Raw genomic sequence first — 23,949 nt, 5'->3', positions numbered from 1 at the left:
AGGTCCTATTGGGCCACGCAGTTACGTACGTTACGTCCCAATGGCCTCAACAAGAGACAAGAATTTATATCTAAACGTAGAATTCAGTTTTCATTCTAGTGCTTTTCCTTTTTTCGCTTAATAGTAGACATTCAGTATTACTTTTAGGCTCCGTTCTATTCACTATTTATAAAACTTTAGTATTTCGGGTATATATTGTTTGTTTGACCTTGCTTATCTCGTGCTCTATAGCTTCCAGCGTGTTTATATCACGGTACAGAATCGCGCTTTCTAATGTCAACATAGAAGAAATTATGCCTAGAAAAACGTTTCACAAAGTGTAGGAAAATTTCATGCTGTTGTGAACTTTCGCTGATTGCATTCATATGATCCATAATGCATTTCGAGCTTGGTATGCAAGGCATGGAACAAAACCTTCACCAACCTTTTTGAAATAGCTGTATAGGCTTCACATCAATATTACTTTGAAAAAGCCAAAGTTAGTTAAAAGACTTTAATAAACAATCAATTTGAATGTCAACAGTTTGTTAGTACATCATGCACAACGGATAAACGAAGCCGATTGATGAATCACACCAATCAATATCACTTACTGCGGTCAGTTAACTTCCACGATATTAACAATACCGTTTCTTAGCAACGGTAACTATGGTTACACATATCAGTTTCCAATACTTTAATTCTCTACATAACCTTGAGCATTCATAGTTCCGACTCAGACAATAGTGAACCAATCACCGTTGCAGCAGTTTTCCCAGTGGAATTAAAATCTTGTCCCACAAACAACTACACAGTATTTGTTTTAAAAAGTATTACAAGGAGTACAAGGCAATTTTCATTTATTTTCTCAGGACATGAAAAAATTTAAGCAATTTATGATTCATTTTCTGCAGTCAGAGTTTTGAATTCTGAGATATTCTAGATAATTTGTTAACGGCTTGTGGGACATAGCAACGGTAACTAAGCGGAGTCGTAACCATGAATTGCAATTCAGGAAATGTCATTAATGGATTATTTTAACTTCATAACATTATCTTTCTCGTATTCTGTATTTAATTTCTTTCTAGTAAGTTGAATATTTTTAAATTTTCGTCCTTCCTCGAAACAACTCAATCATCGCTTCCATTCATAAGGCAGCCATTTTGAAATGTAACCAAGCCAAGATCAGATATCAGAGCGAGGTTATTACTGTTACCGTATTCATACACCATATTCATATCGCTTAAATGCGCTGGTACTGATTAACACGTAAACGAGGCCAGTGGTCCCAAGAAAACAAATGCAAGGGCCGAAAAGTAGATGATGTATATTTTTGGACATTTTCTCACTGGCATTTTGAGAACACAGCCTTCGTCTGATTTAGATTTAATACAATTTCAGGCAGTACGAAAATTCTCGTTTTAACGTTTGCTAGCACAAGCATCTCGAGCGTTCTCGTTGAAAATAGTGTATGAAATCGTACAAGGCACGTAAAGGGTGGAGATACCATGACTGGATGGGACTATTTATATTCTAAAACATTAATAATAAACGGAGATAATAGATTAATAATCTACCCTAAAAAAGTTACTCGATATAGACCCCTTGTGCAGTATGTCATAATTAAGAAATAGAAAACGTGCGCGCGTGCTGTGTGCAGTCATAAAGCACGCGGGGATTGGCAGAACACGAGAGAAGTATTAGGAGACTTCTGGACACTTCTCGAGTGTTCTGTCAATCCCCAAGTGCTTAATAACGGCACACAGCACAGCAAGCAATTTTTTTATTTCTTTTATGAAATACAGATTACAATAACCGTTATTTTAGATAGGAATGACGCAACGGAAAGTGCGCGCGTGTGCAATGTGCTCTCATAAAGCACGCGCTCCAAACCAATCAGAACGCGACATCAATAACAGTTATTTTATAATTCAGCTCAATTTGGAGGACATAAAAATAAGTTTCCAATTATCAGAATATTGAAATTCTTTTGTTTTTGTCCTCCAAATTGAGCTCCTTTGACGTCGCATTTCATAATATAATTTGACAAACTTGCTAAACTCAAAACTTCCGAAGTCCTTTTTCAGTAGTTTGACCACATGATTCAGGTTTCTTATACCATACAGGCTGGTCAGCTCGCCAACGCTGCTAGGCTAGTATTGTTAGACCTAATGAGAAGTGTTTTTATATCTGCGCCGTAGATGACGAGAAAGAGACAAATTTTTTGAGTGTTCCTCCGCGTCCCTGATGTACACTCTGGTAGACCGCCTTACCACTGCGCATATTGTAAGCTCCGAGCTCCATGGAACTAGGACGCATATCATCCAACTGAAGTACATCCGGGGACTCAGAATTCATAGAATGGCGGTAAATTTCGATGTCTGGGATACTGCGCTTGTTGCGACACCGCTGACACATAATACAGCTGACGTAGGTCCTGCCTGTGCGTCTTAGTAAGAGGAGGACGACCACGATGACGAGCAGTAGTAACGCAACGATTGATGCAACGACTAAGATTATGAACTGTTCGCTGTATTCGTACGTGGTGACACGAGTGACATGCGCAACTGCTTTCGTTTCGCCACTTGTAGGTGATGAGAGACGGAGGCTCGTTTGACTGCGGACCGACTGGAGAAAGAGTAGCGGTTTTGTCTTTGGTTAGAGATCGTAGAGTGCACGGTCACGCCACCTTTTTCGGACGAGATAGACGAGTGTATTGTCACCCCATTTTGAGATCCATTCTTAATCTTGTGCTTTACCACAGATTTCACTAAGGTCGAGTTGTCGTGTCCAGATATCGTAGTGGTTACTGTCACGTGACCCCCATGGTGGGGACTCACAGGAGTGAGAGCAGGTACCTTTCCAGTAGTTTTATAAGTACTTATGGGTCTTTCAGTCCGTGGGCTACCTTTACTACCCCCAGACCCCCACACGGTCGGGATAAACGGAGGTTCGGTAGGTGGAGGCTGAGTTGGTGGAGGGTTGACAGGCCTGCAAGCAGACGCCACGATGTTGGCACTCGACGCGTGATGGGTGGATTTTCCACTGGAATCCGAAGCACTCCAGAGGACCAAGAGTGAACATTGACTGGGAGGCTTCTTCTGTGAACTGTAACATGCTGACCGGCAATGAATTTTTGTCCGTAAGGTATCCTAGCAACGGGGGAAAAGAGCGTTACTATGGTTACAGCTATTGCGAATCAAGAAATCAATCGAAACTATCCTTGAGAATCGAAGGAAGATATTCTGTTTTTGAGTTCACTCACCAAAACGTTTTGACGTGATTTTCCCTATTTCAGAATCTTATACAACACAATATATTTCTAAAGTGCGCACTGCTTTAAGGTGGCTGGACTCCCTCACGCTTGACCGCTACCTTCCACATTTGGAACGCTGGTGCATAAACGTGTTTCATCCGATTGCAAATCTTTTTTGCACATAAGTCACATAAAGAATGAATTAATGTTTGATGCAGTTTTTAATGAGATCGGACATCATAACAAGTGATTATGATGAAATATTTATTTTCGTTTAGAAAACAATTTTAGCCTTGCAGAGCGTTCAACACTAAAATGCTTCGTACCACATAATTATATACTAGATGCCTCCATTCGTAGGGATTTTTGAAAAAATCTATAAAGCTAATTATGAGATATTTGAGATTATTTAAATGTAGTGCATAATCTACTTCAAAACTAAACAATGGATTTGATACGGCCGAAAGTAATATATTTTCCGTCACGTTTACGGTCACGTCACGGTCACGTCACGGTCACGTCATACAAAACGTATACGAACTTTGCTCTTTACCTGCATCTTCACGCCACTTGTCGTCTCCAATATCACAGTTGCACAGATTAATGGGGTTATCACAAGTACCCGTCACACCACAAGCACAGATATCTTTATTCGGTGGAGCCCCTCCCCAATAGTTCTTCAGTACGCCAGTACTAGACACCCACTGTGCGTTAGATGGACCTACAGGAGCGTTGAGTATCTTTGATTTGTAGCAATTGAAGCTTATGTACTGTCGGCAGCTTGTACTTTTCCTTATAAGAGTTCTGATGCTTACTAGGTCTGCGTTTTGGTATGTTATGCGGTGAAAGTAGTTGCCGTTGTAGGGACTTGTTCCTTCGGGCACGAGTTGTGTCGCCTGGAAAGATAAAAAATATATAATTGAATAACATACGTTATCTAGAGGGTTTGCACCATTAGTGAGAATCTTGAATTCTTTCTTATTTATGTAAATCAGACTTGACCAGATTCAAATGTTCCTGCCCCCTGCATGGCTGCCATCACGTGATGTTGCAAAACCTTCATACTAGGATAAGCCTAGTGTAGACTTGTAACTTCTTTGAAACTACCTTGCAGCCTCCCCTGAATGCTTTGTATCTGACCAGTGAACCGATGCACGGAAAATGGTCAATAATGATTCTCAAACTGTCTATTAACTTAAGATTTATTTATTTTGTCAGGACTTCATCTAAACCTAGCGATGCCGAAAGGGATATTCATGGAGAAATATCGGTTTGAATAACTGTGTGTGTTGCTATTGTGACCGCCCCGTAGGAAAAGTGGAATCGCCTTGAGAAAAAGAGTTTATTGCCAATTCCCGAGGCTACCACTGCTTAACAAATGACATGAGAAAGACTTGCATTAAAATCCACGTGTTCTTACGGGCGCTAATGGTACAAGTTACCAGTCTCTACCTGCTTGTCATGCATGATGACCGTTGATACTGTTCTCGATGACGTCACGTTACAAAGCACTTCAAACGCGTGAAGAGGTCCTTTCCCATCAGGATCAACAGTACAATAAGAATTCTCTGATATCCCTAGTGCTTCGTACTCAGCACAGGTAGCCCGGTAGAGTGGAATCTCGCAGTGCTGTCCTTGGTAGAAGATGCCTGTACAGTCACACGTGTACTTGCCTTCGTACTGTTGACACGAGCCGCCGTTCAAACAAGGGTTTGGGTAACACATCGATTTGATGTTACATTGATCGAGTTTGGCATCAACTAAACCAGATCCCAATTTTTTTGGCTTTATTCTGACACCATTTATTACGATATGCTGCATACATCCAACAAACCCAGCCCTCTGCGTACCTCGACCAATATACACTCGCGTCCTGAAATCACCCAGCCCTTTAAGTCTTGGGTTAGAATGGCGTACTTCCGGTTTGTCATCCAATAAGAGCCACAGGTCACCTTGATTGACACCGGAACTGACGTCATGCCACATGCCGTCATCAAGGTTGTCTCCTACACTGATCTTGATTGGAGGATCGCTGTTGATGATCACCTCGAGTACTAGAGTACCGCTGGCCAGCCCTACATACACGCGGGAGTGTTGGCTTATTCTAAAGGCGATAATCCCATTCCCCGTGTAAGTACGAAAGCTCAGGCTAAACGTCAGGTTGTTACGAGACGAGTCAGACACTCTGAGGTGACTTTCAACTGTTGGGAATCCGACGGGATGGTAATCATCAGGTGCGCATGCGTAGCCCAGTCCACTTGGAGTGCTGTAATAGAGCAACTGGTACTGTGCACCATAGAGAATGTCAATAAAGTCGAAGTAGACATCCCTCAAACAACCAATGAAATTAGGCGTGTTCCGTGAACCGTGGAAATCTCCCGCCACACTCCTGTCCAGTCCTCCAACATAAATAAACTTATCCAGGTCAAGACGAACGAAAGAGCCTGGGGTGGTTGTGGACTGTTCTACTGAGTCTAACGTCAAAACGATTGTGGTCCCAGTCCGATCCAGCTTGATGATGTGCCAACGGTTATCTGCGAGCCTATCTCCCATGACGACTTCATGTCTTCCTGCGGTACGTGCAGTACTGCCGAGGTCTATTGCGAACCTTAACCAAGACACTAAGGTCAGTATAAAACTTATCCCTTTCCATGAGAATGAAAGGACAAGAGACATGGCTGCCATGTTGTTTGACTTGTTGTTCTTGTCCTTTGTTCCAGTCAACCAACATGGCGGCTATGACGTCACATGCACAAGGACATAAGACATGACCGCCATGTTGGATGACAAAAGACACCAAGATCAAATCCTTTGTTCCAGTCAACCAACATGGCGGCTATGACGTCACTTGCACCCCCAAAATAGAGAAAAGTCATTTTTTACGGCTTATGAGAGGGGGGGGGGGGGATGGGAAAGTAGAGGGTGACTAAAAATATAATCTTCTACTTAGGGAAGCTGGCGGTACATTAGAGGAGTGGCATGCAGCACTTCCCCGAGCGAGCTGCCTTCAGAAGATTGATATTTCATGACCCCAGACAAACAGTAAGAAGTGTTACATCCAAAATACCGTTTCACTACTTCAAAAAAAGGTAAAATTTTACTGGATACCCTTCTCTCTCGAAATTTCAATCGTCCCCTTCACCGTTCTCTGCGCCATCTTGAAAGGCAGCCGTGCCTTTGCATCGAAGCGAGACGAACGGTGATGCAATAATAGATACAATTTTTGAACACCTCCATAATTTTTCACATGTATCTATCATTGCAAGGTAAACGTCTTTCTCGCTTTAATGCAAAGGCATGGTAACCTTTCAAGATGGAGCAGGGAACTATGAAGGGTTATATTATACTTTATATTTCCATGCTATAGTTTTAAGATTTGAACTAACGCCCCGCTTGTCAAACAAGTATTTGTTTGATGAGCAATACTCTAATACCACAACGAAGAATTTCAACGCCAGTTAATCATACATCGCCATTTCATTTCATCCTCTATATGTTGTCTAGCTGCGATTTGCCCGTTGAAATTTGGTTTTTCACCGTCGCCAGTCAAATTTTTTTTGATTGACAGCAGCGAAAAACCAAATTTCAGCGTGCATCTCGCAGCTATCGAGTTCGCATGTTTATGAAAATTGCAGTAAATACAGTCATAAGAGTCTTTATTGATTAGCACACGATTGACATCTACTTCAATAGCATTTTAATGTCATAATCATCCTGATCACGGTCGAGAGCTTTATCATTATCAATAATTATCTCAGACCAAAACAATGACAAGTCGTGTGTAACATAATCCTTATCTCTTACCTTAGCTTTTATGTGATGAAATGAATTAGATGGTTATCTGCTCGAAAAAGATAGGATATATGCACCTGCCTGACCACACCTCACGCTAGCTTTCACTGTAACAACGTGATAAACAGCCTTATCACAGAATACTATTGCAACAACAAAAAACCCTTCTTACAAAATAAAGAGCTGGATTTTTTGCTATACGGTTGTTGAGTATAAAAAGTGAAGAAATTTGTACAAAAGAACAAACTTTTCATTTAAAAAATTACTTTCGCGTTCGTGTTGAAAGTTAAAAGGTTTTTTAACGATTCACACTCTTGCCAAAGGAATCCTTTTTCAACACAAAAAAACTACTTAGAAACTAAAAAAGCTGTTTTTGGTATTACGAAAAGTACGAAAAGTGAAGAAATCGTTACAAAAGAACAAACATCCATAAAAAGATCATTTTCGCGTTCGTGTTGAAAGTTAAAAGTTTTTTCAACGATTCACACCTTTGCAGCTCAGTAACAACTTCAAAGGATATTCCGTATTCTCGGAAAGTTTGAGCAAACGTTGACAACTACTGGTACGAGCTGAATGATATCAGCAATATCTTTACGCCGAACCTTCGCGACTACAGCCAATACGGGATAGATATTGGCAGCTCAAAATCTCAATAACTTATAATCATGCATTGTTAATTTCTTTCACTATAAACTGTCGAAACGTTACATTACGATCTATAGCAGCTGAAACTTGTCGAATTATTGAACCGAGCTTCTACAGCTTCCTGGTTACCTTGCCAGCTGTGTCGGGTACAAAAGTATGTTTCCTTAAGACAAACAACGCAGTTCTTATCACATCAATAACATTGCGGACACTAGACTCACAGGAATGCGACGAGCTGTTCCTCTTGAGTGCCTCAACTAGAGTGATTAAACTGGGTTCGACTCCGTCAATAGTTCCTGTTTTTCCTTCTGATTGACTAACTCGATTCGAACGAGTTTGAAAATGCAAGTGTCATCCCTATCAGAATTCTTCTGATGACTCACAGCCAGAAGTTTTACTATCAGATCATGTGAGTGAGTAAAGTAACTTCAATTGAACACCCATAATAATATCTCTAGAGACCTGCGCCACGATGGCTTGATTAACATTGTCTAAAGGCTTTGCGTACCCAGTTATCTTGAATTATTAATAAAGATGTAGAAATAACTGCTAAATCACACCAGATAAAAAAGAAATTTTCTCGTGGAAATTTCGAAAATGAGATGCAGTAACAAACAGTGTAGTATTGGTTATCCTGGGCGTGGCACGTTCAGGGATGGACCATTAGATAATTGAGGGGGGAGGGGTAGCAGGAATTTATATTGCACTGTAATTATTATTTTGAATCAACCCCTGATCGAGACTTTTTTCGTGCTTGCTCAGTATTTCTTTACTGAAAGGAAAGGTTGCGCGATATTTTTTGCGTAGGTAAAGTTTGCTCGATATTCCTTGGGGGAATCTCAATTATCTAATGGTCCGTTCCTTATTACTTGTTGAGTAGATTTCACGTGAGGAAGAAACGAACTGCACCGTGCCGTGCCGTGTAATATGATCACTTGCAAAAACTCTGCCGGATTTGTGAGTTTCTTACTGTCAACAACGAACCTTTGTTCATTGGAAGAGTAGTTCAGTTGCCAGTTTCTATTCACATGCGAATTTGCGCCATATAAGTATTGAATTATTATTATCATTTCTCTTGTGAACTGAGGGTTTTTCTCCGGGTTCTCCGGTTTTCCCGTTTCTTTTCCTCCGCAAAAAATCAAGTTCTAAACTTCTTTGTAATGAAACTGCAGTTCAGTGTACGTCGCACCTTGTACGATATCACATTAATTAATGAAAGTATAATTGCAAAACATCCTGAATTATGAAGCAAGTTTGAATGACCTCCCACTGAGGGACGCGTCTACTGTTAAACCCTTCTCGCCTCTTCGAGCGGTAAATACTATTCTTTATCGAAATAGAATTATTTATTCCACACTCAACACCCTTCTGCTCTATAACAGCTCTTCTTCATTTTCTTTTCAACACACATTTTCTGGATCCTTGAACTGCAAAAGTGAGCTAAAATTGTAGAATACAAATATGTCACTCAGATTTTCTACTTTCTAACAATTCCTTAAACATCTGATAAATTCCATGGTAAAGATATCGTACGTAGCTCTCAATGATACATTTAAGAAGGGAAAAAAAATGGAAATAAATTTGTCTGCAGATTTTTCCACTTTCTGAGTCACGTTCCAAGTGTTGCCATCGCTTCTCTGGAACCCCTTTTTACGTCTCTTCACCAACAAAGAATTATTCACCAAGTTATCTTTACTTTCTTAATCTTTTATCCTTCTCTCTTCAAAGCAAAAAAATCTTTTTCATTGTAAAATCGTTCAGTTAAATTAAAGTCAAAAATACTATTTGTTTATTCGAAATAGCGCCGGATTTCTCATATAATCTTTTTTCAAACTTTTCGCAAGAATCATCATTATTTCCAGTGAAGCATCTTAATTTTAACGAATCTATTTTTAATTTTGAGTTTGTACGGGAGCGATTTTTGGATAATTTTCTGTACGAATCTCACGACGAAACACACCTGTTGTATTGGTTCAAACACAGATCACATATTTTTTCTATTTCTTTTATTGCTATAATCAAATCATAGTTTTATCAATTGACTCATATTTTTCTTTGTTCTACAAATTTCAGATAACAAAAATTGAGGTTTTATTACTTCAAAACCAAAAATACTAAGTAATACATCTTACTTCGAGATAAAGATATCTTGTTGAAATACGATATACAAAAGTTCCCCCAAAGACGACTAATTAATCTCGGTATCAATCTTAATTTAAAGAAAAACTTAAAATCAAGAAAATATACATTTAACTTGGCCAATGAATCAGATTAATCTGATAACTCAAACACGATCAATCAAGCTTATCCTCAACACCTTTCAGAAGCCACTAAATTTGAGCGCAAACTTTTATGACTATTGCGGGAACGATAAGAATACTCCAGGCTGTTTGCATTTGGTTTCCCAGACTTCTAACCTGGCACTGACCCGCTAGTCAACCTTTTGCTTGTGTGCTTTGAATCCGAATTACCGATATCCCAATCAAGAAGAAAGCTCGCAAATGGCACCTGAGAGCTTATTTCTGGAGATTTCAATTAATTTTAATTGATTTAAAAGTTTAAAATCTCGTATACATACTGTGTGCAAAACTATCCCATCCTTCGTTTTGCAAGACACCAAAGCTTTGTTTCTATTCCACATTTTTTCCTTTTATCCTGTTTTTTTTCCTTCTTTTTCTCTTCGTTTTATACACGCTTTTATTTGTATTTCCTTGCTTCTTTTTTCCCTTAATTTGTTTCCCTGCACCGTTATTTTTACCTTACGATATAAATAAGAAAGGAAAAACACCTCTTTTTTTTCCAAATTCCATATGAATACCAAGCTGATTTTCCCGATTTTCGTGCTCCAACTAAAACCGCAAATCAAAAAACGTTATTCGCAATTAGCTATTTATTGACGTAAAATAACGACGAAATTTTAGATCTTTGTGAACAACTATTTAGAGATCAATGTAAAATGTTTCCCGATGACACGAACAAAGACCAGAGGCCATGTTTTGCGTCGCGTTACAATGACAGGTGTTAATTCTAGTCCACGGTGTTGAAATTCTTTTGTCACGGCGTTTGCTGGTCTTAATCTCGCTAATAAACAAGTTTTTCTAACAAGAGATCCTCCATGAATAATACATGTTGTATCATATCATGGGTTTTTATCCTCGTAAAACGAAACCTGACCATTTACACTTGTTACTTTAATCCAGAATTCTTAATTCGCCGCGGGGGAACTTCAAAGGACCGTAAATATTAGCTGAATTACCGTGTACAAAATAGATTTTAGCACTCTCACCTGGCGAGATAAATATGTGCTAAATAGTCCGGCATGTTGACATCCTGTGATAGCATTTCATTTACACCATGGATAAAAACACTGTCCCCCCATCAACTAAACATGATTACATTACACAATAAATACCCCCGACACACTATTGAGCGATCATATGGTATAAAACTCCTGCTTTGGGACCCCGGAATTCATCCTTTCTTTTTCCTGATTCAATTACAACTACTTCAGATCTTATGATCTAATTTTCAAGCTTGTAAAACAACGACATTTAAGTCTTATTATTTCAAGGTTTATTTTACAACAAATCTAGTATACTCTTTTTCATTGATTTCCATTTGTTTTCCAGTTATTCGTAGTACATCATTATATATTTATCTAAACTGAAATGCTTCTTCGCGTTTTTTTGTTACTCCCATTAATTTTTTTTTATTTTGATATCAAGGAATTCAAAGGAAATATATTTTTTTCATTTCAAAGTATTTTCTTTGCTAAATCAAGATAAGATTAGTTACATATAATGAAATCGAGTTTATGCAACATACATGTACGATAGTCATTACAATTTTTAGACGCGATCGAAACCTGTTCTACTCTCTTTTAACCATCGATCTTTAGTAAATTTCCAAGAAATTCCCAGTAATTTCCGCCTGGAAGCTTATTTATTAGATCGTCATACCGGAGAGCTCTACAAAGCTTGTTTACTTAAGACAATGAGTTTCCATATCTCGCCGCCACTAACAGATCTTTCAATGTATGAAGTATTTTAGGTAATATAGAATCTTAAAGTGAATGTGGAAGCATTTCATATTGATCCTTCTCAATGCTATAGAACAGTTAATCAACTAATTAAGCACAAACTCAAAACTTTTCCAATTAATTGTCAAGTTTTACTCCTGAAACTCAAAAAAAAAAAAAAAAAAAAAAAAAGAAGAGACAAATATTTTGGAAAAAAAAATTCTGGTTTATAAAAGCATTAGTCGTATTTTCTATTATTTTGATTTCGGTTCGGGTCGATTGTCACCTCTATAGTGATCTTGTTTTTCTTTCTTTTCAGTTGTCTAGCTGGCTGGTGCTAATTACGCTTCTATTATCAACAATTGACAAGAAGACGAGCCTACTTTTGTCAGTACAGCTCCTTGCAGCTTGTCATAAACCTTTTACTGAAGAATAGTTATCGCTATTCTCTTGGTCGGGGAGAAGGGAGGAAAGTTCAAGGAGACAGATTAAAAACAATGTGAACCGCTTTCTTACCGGAGTTTGCCTTGAATGAGTTCCAGTGTAATGAAGTCTCCCTGGGTCCCACTGCTGTAGATCAGCAGCCCTGAAGGATGGAAAGTCTTGAACTCCAAAGAAATTTGATTGGTTTCGGCGGTGATGCGATTGGAGCGGAGATCATAGGATATAAACTGAGGTCCCTTGAAATTCACCTCGAAACCTGACGATGAGGAAACTCCCAGAACAAGTGGACTTAAGAGCAGAAAAACTAAGACCAGATGTGAAGTCATTTCTCGCTTTGACGCCTTGGGGATGCTTTAGAGAAGAGCCGTATGGAGCGAGCTATAATACCTGTTAAGCCCCAGTGCAGAAATAAAGGTAATTCTCACTCTGTTATCGAGTTGGGATCTGCAAACAGGATAAATGGCTACTATAGTCTCTTGTTCTTCTTAATTACCTCCCCCATAGCACGGGAACCCAATTAGCTGCCCATCAGTGTACTTCACACTGACACAAAAACAATAGACCACTGTCCTGATTGGACAATCCTTTTGATGCAATACCCATCTTAGCCAATTAGAACGCTGTTCCTATAAACATAGCTTAACTTGATATTTGTTAAAAGCATGATTCTTTTTAACGAGATGTGGTCAATGCGGTGATGAACGAATATCGGAATCTCCATTTGTCGTATTTAATCCCCCCCTAAGAGAGGCTCTCACAAGTATTCCTCCTTTTCTCTGGATATCATCTATCAAAGCCCTTCACAACTTCCTCAGCCCAAAGCAGCTGTGGAGCCTACATTTAAAATTCCTCTCGATCCAGCCACCACCATGTCTTCTCCATATACGAGCATTGTTATGGCTTTCTAGAATCACCCAAGAATTTACAGAAAAATGTATATGAACACAGAGTAGAAGATGTGTGTGTCTAACTAAATATCCCCACACTCACAGCAGTTTAATATTTTATTTGTGTGTTTGAAATGATCTTCACAGGAATGATTATTTTAATAGTATATCTAGCTAGACAAACTTAATTTTGGAATCCATTCTATTTCTGTCACCATCGCTAAAAGCCTTTTAAATAATCCAAAATTATGTCGTGTCTGTGATTTCCTGTGGGGAATCTTAACCCATCGAACTAGTTTAAAATATTTCTTCCTTTATATCTTTCTTTTTTCTTTTCTTTTCTCATCACCTTCTATTTAACATCCAAGAAAGCATTCCTAACTTCAAGACGCTGTTCAACAATTTTCTTCATTTTTCTAACAAAGCAAATGAGTTTTTTTTAAATAAGAACGTTAAAGAATAGCTCTCCAGACATTGAATTCCTTTGTTGTAGCTCTCTCTTAAATTGTTTTTGTGTTTTCAACATCATGATCACCATTAGAATAAAGCTGGCATAAAAAAAACCCAAGATGGCGGCGGTAGTCACGTGACGACTGAGGCAGGTGCTTTGTCGATAATAGGGCACGAAGTATTGTAAAACATTGATATCAAAAATACTGACTTAAAATCACTATGATAGCACTGATAGTGTACGTAATGAAAATAGGAATTAATTCATTCAACCTTGATTTATTCGATGACATCCGACATCATATTTTCAAATTCATTTGTTTTACCAAAACTCGCGAAATCGAAGAGAAACTCTCCTCGCTTTTTCAGTTCAACAACACATTTCACATAAACCTCATAACATTTCATCCCGTGTTTTGATTTTTCTTAATTCTCCCTTATTAAAAAAGATCTTTTGTTGTTCTAGACATGATAACACTTTTTCTCAGACATTATTATTTCGTCAGTTTGGGTTCATGAATTATAGAAATGCCTTGAATCAGCGACAACCCTTGACACACGTCGTGTTGTTATTAAAAAGAGAGTCTAATAACCGATAACACTGCGTTTATCATTAAGTCTTCAGTCTGTTTGTTCAGCGATATTACTCTCGGACCCAGTTCCCCGTGATTCGTAATGCGCATGCGCTAACCAAAAGTCTAGTCCCCAGGACAGAGCGGGGAATTTAACGTTCACGTACTGAAATTTGTCAAAATAGACCTCTTTATCTTGGGCGTAATGTTTTCCCATTTCAGACCACGTCTCATTTTCTTGAGTATTATTTCTTTGTTTAACGGTTGCACATAAGAAGACACATGAATATGAATACAACTCAAACAAAGAATCGTATTCTCAAGAGAATGACACGTGGTCTGAAATGGGAAAAATCACAATGAAACGTCATGGGTGTGGTTGCATCTGACACATGTCCCATATTCTAATGTCAGTATCTGCTGAACTTTTGTATTGTCAATCATAACACCATTGATGTATTTTCTAGAAAGCTTTATTATCTGATTAAATCCAGTGAGTAGTAAGCTACACTAACACTTAGAGGACTCTATACAGAGATCATACTTTATTCACTATTAAATATTTTGTCATTTACATTTTTATTATTTTGTTCAAATTAATTTGGTGTCGATGATACAGTAAAGTTCAATAGACAATGTTCATATCAAAAATCTCTACCCGATGTGGAATCATTGTGAAAAATCATGCTCACATAGCACGGTCAATGTCATCGTGTATACAGTACGTATAATTCTCGCGACATCTTTAGCTTTGAACTAACGACAACACTGGCATGACGTCACATCTCATCTCTGACGTCATATAGCATGCAAATGAGGTTTATTGTGACTTATATCATACAAACTTGTGGATTATCGTCCTGTGTTATTATATGTATTCCATCATTTGTCAATATCATCGAATCATCACTAAATCTATAGATACCCGATTGCGCAGTGCTATCTGTTTAGAGCAGTTTTCGTATGAGTGGGTAACACGGTACTTAATTACAGCAAGTACACGGTACGACATGCCGTAACATTGAAATGGCTTCCCATAAGAATGGTTATCGTATGAGTGGGAAACATACGGTACTGACTTACAGCACGTACACGGTACGACATGCTGTAGCATTTAAATGGCTTCCCATAAGAATGGTTATCATATGAGTGGGAAACATACGGTACTGACTTACAGCACGTACACGGTACGACATGCTGTAGCATTTATTTGGCTTCCCATAAGAATGGTTATCATATGAGTGGGAAACATACGGTACTGACTTACAGCACGTACACGGTACGACATGCCGTAACATTGAAATGGCTTCCCATAAGAATGGTTATCGTTTGAGTGGGAAACATACGGTACTGTTAAAGCACGTACACGGTACGACCAGTCGTAACATTGAAACGAATTCCCATTGTCTTCCAATAATTCATCGAATGAATCACAACGCGTTGTTACATTTCGGAGGGATAAGATACGGCTACGACTTTACCGTATCGTTCCCCACTTATACGAAAACTGTTGTAATTGTGCCGTACTGAGTAGACAGATAAAGCCAAGACTACACGCCCCAAAGGCGACGCTCCCGTTTTTCGCACGCGCGCCGTCTTCGTCTTGTCTTGCGCATCCTTATCTCTTTATCGGGACATAAGAAAGCCACACAATTTTGTCGTTTGAAGAAACACAATTTTTTTAGACGACGGCGCACATGAAAAAGAACGATCTCTGTGCCGTCGTTCCTGTTTAATCTATGTTGCTATAAATTACAACTAAAGCCTATAACTATATAGACCCCTTGAAGCACTGCTTAATTTGAATGACAAAAGTTACAATTTACCCTGGGTGCCAGAGGCCGTGTGGGGCTTGGGGGCAAGAGAGAGAGGGAGGGAGGAGGGGCCCCCCCTTACGATTACTCTCATCAGGATAAAGTCCATTGTATCGCCCGTCCTCCAAATTGAGCTGCACTAAAGTTTCTGCAAGGGGTTCTAGAATTATTTGTTATCTGCTTTTCTTCGTTTTTCGTAGGGCTTTATAGCCCGCATTTCCCTGCTCATTACGAATTCGTGCGCTATATCTAAATAGATCCTTCGAATAGACCTTTTTCTCAAGGTTGCGCGCTCATTCAAATTTAAGAAACTTGACGGACAACTGTACCAGAACAAGAGCTTTTTAATGAGAATTATCAAATATTCCTACGAGATATTTCGATAATAATTCATAAAATCAATCATTCTCCTCTTTAAATATGAAATTGGCTTCTCAATTCAACCGAATTTTGCGTTTTCCCGTTTTATGGCCCGTCAAGATTGGATGCGCACGCAACCTTGAGAAAACAGTCTATACTGAAGAAATAAAAACGCGCGTGCGTGCTGTGTGCAGTTATAAAGCACGCGGGGGTTGGCACGCGCTTCCAACCAATCAGAACGCTAGATTTAGAACTTATTGATCCTATCTGCTTTCTTTGTACAGTGAAGGAGTCCTTATCCGACATGTTAAGATGGAAGAGTGCCGTTGACATCATTGAGTAGGACTGCGTACTACATTGGTCATGGTATGCTACCTGTTAAACACACTGAAGCGTCTATTTGGGATCTCAACTTTGATTGAAAATTGTAAGTACGCACTGTTTACTTGAGGGAAAGAAAAACCTAGAACTCGATCCCACACCCCAAACCGCCCCGCCACTTCTGAAAGAAAATTACGATATTAACAAATTTAATTTATGTAGTCAATGATGAACCTACTTTTTAACATTTTTTAAATTCTCGTGAACGTCTGTATGTGTGTGTGTGTGTTAAATATAATTTGCTGTGTGTAATGATCTATTTTAAATAATCCGAAAAAAATTACTTTCGAAAACCTAAAAGCAAAGCGACATTTCTCTAAGGATATCTACATTTATCATGACCAGGTTTATCTCAACATACACACGAATAGACCTCAGCATCAATAACGTCACAATCTCACGAACTAATGCATCAAGAGAAAAGAAAATGGCGCCGCTTTTATAGTTATTCGTCCAGTTAGGGATTGTGCACCTTGTGTGACATAGCTGGTATCAAAGGCTATTGCGTTAACAATCAAAGTAGGAGTTTTTCATTCTGAACTGATTTTTCTCTAATATTGCGTCATCATAGAATCAATTGCTATGGTAACGATAAAGGTAAACTGGTAGTTTGACCTAATCTAATTATCAGCAGCTCTCACTAGTTTTTAGCTAGTTTTCTCTTCTAATCTAATTATGAGCCATTCCGAAGTTAAAGGAAAAAAGTGTCGAGCGCATTGCAGTTCATTGTGGGACTATTTGAGTGGACGAAATGGACGACATCTTGGAAATGTCTCCTAAAACAGCTCCCACAATGCACTGTAATGCCAACTCGGCACAGTGTTTCTACAACCTCGCAATTGCTAATATTACCGCATTACATTCGATCCTTTTTTTGCTTGCTTATGCTATATTGACCACACCCTTCACGTGTCAGTACACGTGGTCAACACGTGCTGGTTAAACCCAGTATGACTTTATCCCGCCACTAGCATTAGTACCACCATGCTCGTTCGCTATGTGCGGTGTCTCGGAATGCGTCAACTGCCTATTCCTTCCCGAGGATCGTTTAGCCACCAGGGGCATTAGTCGACCCGGGTATCCGGTCCCGGATGGTGGTACGATATATTCACCTCGTTTACTGTGTGTGCGAACGCATGCAACGATCCTGGGTAGGACAAACTTCATGACCAACAGTAGCAGGATTATCAAGGCACACACGATCAACACAATAGCAGGGATGCCCAGTGAACTATCTTTCTTGGAGGTGTCTTGCCGCAAGACAAGCCTCTTATTATCATTGGTAGTTTGACTGGGCGAGGTTTTGGGGTTGGTCCACATGTGATAAGGTAGTAGCGTGGTTTTATTGACACCGTCATCAAAGCAGTCGTGACCTGGTACACAAGGCTTTTTTGTCGTGCCCGATGACTTGGTAGGTTTTTGTGTTGTCGGTGCAGGTGTCGACGGCTCGACGACAGGATAACAGGCGTTGTCGAGGAGTTTATTCACTGTTGTCTTGGTAACCACATCCTGTTTCTTGCCCCAACACTCCAGCTGACCCAGCACGAACTTTGACTTGGCGCTCTTCTCATGGAACATTACACTCGTGACCGGAAGTAAATCCTTCTCTTCCAAGTACCCATCATCCATCCTCCATTCATTATCCCGGATGTCACAGTTACAAAACTTCGAAGGATTCGTACACAGATTCCCTCCTTTCCCATCCTTTCCCATTGCGCATGCGCACTTACCGCTGCCCGGTGTTGCGCCTCCCCAGTAATTTTGCTTCTTCCCGTCACGTGACACCCAGAAGGCGTGAGAAGGACCATTGGGCGAGTTTAACAGCCTCGACTTGATGCAGTCAAACCGGATGTACTGGCGACAATGCTCACTCAAATCTATGAGAGCGATGATTTGCTTCATACTAGCAGCGTGGTAATTGATCTTGTGGACGTACATCCCGATGGTGAAATCTCCCTGGTTCACGTGAGTCCCTGAGTCGAGGTTATGTCTGATCACGGTGTACGCACGCTGCGGGTCCGTCACGTTACATAACGCGGTATAACGATCTTTAGCGCTGCTTCCACCCGAACTCAATATACAATGCGCATCCCGATCAAGACCAAGACTCTTGTAGTCTTCACATGTGGCCTTGAATATCGGCTTCTCGCATGTTTCTCCTTCAAAATACGTATTTGAACAATCGCAATAGAATTTCTTCCAATCCTGTGAACATATTCCTCTGTTCTTACATGGGTTGGGAAAGCATCGATTCTTGGTCGCGCACTTAGAGATGTCCACTCCATGAGAATATCGCTGTTTCCTCATGTACTTGTTAATAATCTTATGGCTATCGACCTTCAAGTTCAACATGCAGCCTACAAACCCTCTGAATTTAGAATTTGGACCTCCTTTTCCCGCGAAAATCTTCATCCGGGACTTATTCGAGAAATCCAGCAGCAATGACGAGATGTTCAGAAACCCAGACCTCGAAAACTCATCAAGAGTCAATTGTACTTTAGGTGGGTTTATTGTGGCGTTCACATCATGCCATTCACCATCGTCCAATCCGCTGCCAAGTTTAATCTGAGCCTTCGATCCATTGGGCGCAGTGACGTCATAGATCAGCTTACCGCTGTGCAGACGGACATTCATCTTGACCTTGATTGCACTGCGCGAGAATAAAAGACCCTGAGGATAAAAGGTTCGAAACTTGAAACTCGTAGAAAAAGTGTCGTTATCCTGAGGTAACTTGGGCAGCGTGACTTTGACGTATGACTCAGGCGTCATGAAAGTCACAGGTCTGTAGTCCTCAAGCTCACATCGAAATGGGATCTTCCCTACGAGATGGTACGGCGAGGTACTCACTAAGAGTTCTTTAGATTCTTTTGCTTCTGTTAAAAGTTTGATCTTATCAAACTGAAAATCTGCAAGACAGCCTCTATATTGCAGGGCTCTGATTCCAAAGTCTCGTTTTTCTATATTAGACATTCCTCCTATGTATATATACGTGTTGAGGTTCAGATGATCGTAGCTGCCTGGGATGAGTTTAGTGGTTGGTGTGTGAGAATCAACCTTTAGCATTGTTTTTCTGCCCTTGCGGGTGACTTCGACCGTGTGCCATACTCCGTTGAATAAATCCTTGCCTGCTTGGATCTCTGTTTTCTCTTCTCCACCAAGATACAATGTGTACCTAAAAACAAAAACAAAATCGTACATTTATTCTAAATGAATTCTAAATTCAAATTTGTATGGTGAGTTAGCCGTGCCCTGACTTAGATCAGCCCGGAGGTTGTTTCAGGGTGCAATCTGTGAGTTAGCCATGCCCTGGCTTAAATCAGCCCAGAGGTTGTTTCAGGGTTAGATCCAGCGTGAGAAAAGCTTACTACACGGTGTTACGCATAATGTGTACTTCCACATTTCATAACTTTAAGACGAATTTCCATTGTTTTCGTTGTTTGTAATTCAACCTTCGACTTGGTTACGTAAGAAAGATCGGGTAGCATATTTAGAGTATTTTCCCCTCTATAGATTAAATCATCATGTATCAAAGATAGATAATACGTTGATATGATTTGTTGACGGTCTCATGAATATTTAACGATCGATAGTTAGATAAAAGATCGAGCCAATATACCCTTCCTCAGAATGATCGGTTGTGGACCGCTTAACTTGCTTTCTTGAGTGTTTCTCGACGAACGATGCAAAAGAGCTAAAACGAGCTAAAGATTTAAACTCTACCACTTTGTTCGCCCCGTAAAAAATAAAATATCACGAAATAATGATAATCTCGTTCAACCCGCGAGCGTGACAGTGAATAGAAGATGCAGATAGCTCTGTAGGTGGGAACCATTTGTTATATTAAAAGCGCACCAAAATCTTGCGGGATTTCTCAACCGCGACCACTGATCACAAAACACTTACACTTGGAAACGTATTGCTTATTAATAAGGACTCAAACCAATCCAAACTCAGTATTACGTGATCGAGCATTGAAGTCCAACTAAAAATCAGCCAAGAAACCGCGATTGTCACTAACCCGAGAAAGAAGCACTTTATATTGGATGGCAAAAATCTTGAGGCGTAACATAAATTGGGTTAATCAGAGAAAATGACAGATTTTGATCAAACAGTGCAAACAAGACATTTCTTTAAACATCACAGCAATCTTCACTTAAATCTCTCGCTTTGGAATCTACTGACTCACTACCGCATTATACTGCGGTTTTTTAGTATAAGTGGGAAACTATACGGCAAATTCGTAGCCGTGCTACAGTCGTATCGTATCCGTAGACATAACTATGCGTCTTCCACTCATACGATAACCATCGTTATGGGAAGCTGTTTCAATGTTACGGCACGTCGTACCGTGTACGTGCTGTAAGTCAGTACCGTATGTTCCCACTCATACGAAAACCGCTCTATTCAGTTCACTCGTTTTTTGTCGTGTTTAAATATTATGACACGATCGTATTTGTTTTTGATAATGGTGAAATAAGTGGTATTAATTATTAGCAAGAGATAAAATGATTTTCTTGCATGTGGGTCCCCTGTGGCAAGAAAGAGACTTCTTGTTCATATGGTGGCAAATTGTCTTTAGTGATCTGTAAATATTCTGGTCATGCGAAGCAACATATTATTAGTTGCAGCACATGGGAATGCAGTTCCATCTGGGGGACAAAACAATAGGTTTCCAATTCTCAGGAGATTAGATTTATTTTCCTTTTCCCCAGATTGAGCTGCTTTGACGTCACATGCAAGGGGTCTATAGGATGTTTTCAACCATTCCCAATACATTTGAATAATGTACGGGCATGCTGGTTTATATGAAAGGTTTTGCGGCAGCCTCAGGGCATGACCAATGAAATGCTTTTGAATGACAAGAGATTTTATTTGCCAAAGGAGAAATTTCGAAGTTGAGGGAAAAACTGGATCGAGTTGGGATTTCAGTGCATTTTGGGGCTGTTTTAGACGCCATCTTGGAAATATGTCCCCTTAAACAGTGCCACAATGCACTGCAAGCCACTGACTTTAAAAAAAAGTTATTTACTTGATTCTTTTAGTTAGCTCCCCAACTACAAGCAAAATATCATTTTTCTAACTCGATTAAAGCTTTTTTTAACTGCCCTTTAGAGAAACAGATGGACAAACAAGGTGAATAATTTGTTCAAAAGCCAGAACATTTGTACCGAAATCCGAGAACAATGTCAGAACTTTTTTGGTGACCGTAACACAATCCAATACAATTTATACCACGTGATAATTAGCGCGAAAATGGTGAATTAGAAAAGAGTGTGAGAATTCCTATTGTACTTTATTTTCTTCAAATGTGAAGGGAACAAAAATCAGTAAGGCGTCAAAGTGTTATGATTTGTCACTATAACGATAACAATAACAATCTCTAGGTGTTCCAAACTTATCGTCGTCAGGAAACCTACTCGCTGTAGCAATGGCTAAAATTAGAACGCTTTCATATCTCAAATTAATCCAATTTTTCCAAAATCAAAATCGTTAATCAGAGCGGCTTGAACATCGGTACAACTCTTTTGATGTTTTTATCTGAGCAATTTGAAGTAAAACAAATAGAAGTAACAATTCCTTCTAAATCAACATCCATCTTTGTCAAATTAAAAGAGAATTTGGTCGAAATTTCGGTGTTTTTGCGATGATTTACCGACGAGTATCAGCTAGTTACTCATGTTTGAACTAGAAATAATTCAAAGCAATTCAAGTAAAAATCTAGATTTGTAATATTCCGTATGATTATTGTTTTCAGTCTAAATTTAATCTTTACTTGTCAAAGGTTTTTAAGGCTTTGAAAAATGATTGATTTAAGGAAGGAATTTTTTTTTTACTTTTTTTTAAAGGATAAAAGAGAAACAGTCTTTCTAATTTCATCTTTTAAAAAAAGGTAAACCCCTTTGTTTTCCATCCTAAAATCAATCAATTGTGGTGTATTTTCCCAATCACTGGATAAAAACCTTAAACCACCACTTTTCTTTCTTTATCTCTTCGTTATTAACTATTATCTCCAATAATACAAAATAGCTCAACTTTAAACCACTTGGTCGCATAAACAGTATCTTTCTTTTGTTTACATTTGTTTCCGTCCTTGCACGACATCTGTTTTTTTGGTAATGATTTTAATGATCGACAGACGATTGTAACTCTCCTTCAGCGCCGCTGTTTTTTACTTTTACACACTATTTCTTTCCAAATCAGACGTTATGTACAAGATTTAAAAATCAAATTATTTACAAAAGAATTTCGCTTGAAAATATTTGAGTCATGTTATATCTTTTACTCGCATTTTATTTATGCTCCCAATTTAAGAAACCTAAGATTTTGCATATATGATGGTTTTACTAATCACTTGAAACCAAAGGACGACGAATGACCTTGTTACGAGACAAAAACTTTCGCATTAAATTGTCAGTTACGTAGCAACCAGTTTTTTATTATTCTATTATTAGTTAGTTAGTTAGTTATTTTATTATGTTTCTTAATGTTCTTATGGATAAGTATTTATAGTTGATGGTAGTGGAATAGTCAATGAAAAGATTTAATATAAGTCAGTATAAGGGTGTGCGAGGTAGTCTATATAGACTGTCCATTGCTAAGTAATGATGAACTAAGACAATACACAAGCGTGGCAAGTTTACAGCGCACTTCTATGAGTTATTAACCTGAATACAATAGCGCAGACACTTTGATTCCCCTTGAATCTCCGAGTCTCTAACCACTCTCACAAAAGAGCCTCCAAACCCCAATCTAACGTCACTCCCTCAGCTCACCCATTTGCCTATAGTTCTATCTGATAACAACTTACTTGAGAACACCATTGATCAACTCCAGTTGTATGTAATCAGAGTTGCCTCGACTGTACATGAATAATCCTGATGGATGGATGGTTTTGAATCGGAATGTTATAAAGTTTTTGTCCGCTGGTATAGAAACACCCTTCAGGCTGTAGGTCAAGTATTCTTGTCCCTTTAAAGTGATTTCAGTCCCAAATACAGTGAAAATATTCAGGACTACAGTAAGTACTACGAGGCGTAGAAGTCTGCACATCTTGATATATATCCCCTGCAGGCTTTGAAATCTTGTATAAGGTGGTCCTCTCGTGCTGTAACTGTAAAACCCTCGTTTTAATTGACACCAATTCTTAAGTGATTTTAGTAAACTGGTTTGGAAGCTCCACGCCGAGCCCGAACACCAACTGCATATTCCGACGTGGAGAAACAGTACGCCGTGGTGGTAAATTGTGTAGCACTAAGTCCAAACCCTTGATCATGGCATCGCCACTATAAAACTGAGATTTGGACTGAGCCAATAGCAAAGTGCTTAGGTAATTGAGTTCTAATTGCTTTCT

At 39.1% G+C, this 23,949-nt stretch overlaps 1 protein-coding gene and 1 pseudogene across 2 annotated transcripts; both read right to left on the bottom strand.

The window, feature by feature from the left end:
* Positions 1-478: 478 nt before the first annotated feature.
* Positions 479-12,548, bottom strand: LOC116308210 (contactin-associated protein-like 2; annotated as a pseudogene). The gene is made up of 4 exons (XR_016120594.1): positions 12,207-12,548; positions 4,688-5,843; positions 3,789-4,131; positions 479-3,131 (listed from the first exon to the last, which is right to left on the bottom strand). The product of XR_016120594.1 is annotated as a contactin-associated protein-like 2 (transcript).
* Positions 12,549-14,603: 2,055 nt separating this feature from the next.
* LOC116308211 (contactin-associated protein-like 2) lies at positions 14,604-23,884 on the bottom strand. The gene is made up of 2 exons (XM_031718593.2): positions 23,407-23,884; positions 14,604-19,770 (listed from the first exon to the last, which is right to left on the bottom strand). The coding sequence occupies exons 1-2, from the start codon at positions 23,646-23,648 to the stop codon at positions 17,538-17,540; spliced, it is 2,475 nt and encodes an 824-aa protein (XP_031574453.1). The 5' UTR covers positions 23,649-23,884; the 3' UTR covers positions 14,604-17,537.
* Positions 23,885-23,949: the final 65 nt, after the last annotated feature.

Source organism: Actinia tenebrosa, unplaced genomic scaffold (genome assembly GCF_029948245.1).
Source record: "Actinia tenebrosa isolate PJP-AT-01 unplaced genomic scaffold, QUT_ActTen_1.0 PGA_scaffold2__45_contigs__length_23673736, whole genome shotgun sequence".
NCBI classification, from domain to species: Eukaryota; Metazoa; Cnidaria; class Anthozoa; order Actiniaria; family Actiniidae; genus Actinia; species Actinia tenebrosa.
The sequence above is the reverse complement of the archived record's forward strand: the minus strand, read 5'-3'. Positions and strand labels throughout refer to the sequence as shown.

Coding starts and splice junctions, on each gene's coding strand:
- LOC116308211 (XM_031718593.2), bottom strand. CDS start 23,648: ATGTGCAGACTTCTACGCCTCGTAGTACTTACTGTAGTCCTGAATATT. Junction 19,771..23,406: donor TTGATCAATGGTGTTCTCAA/GTAAGTTGTTAT, acceptor TTTTGTTTTTAG/GTACACATTGTATCTTGGTG.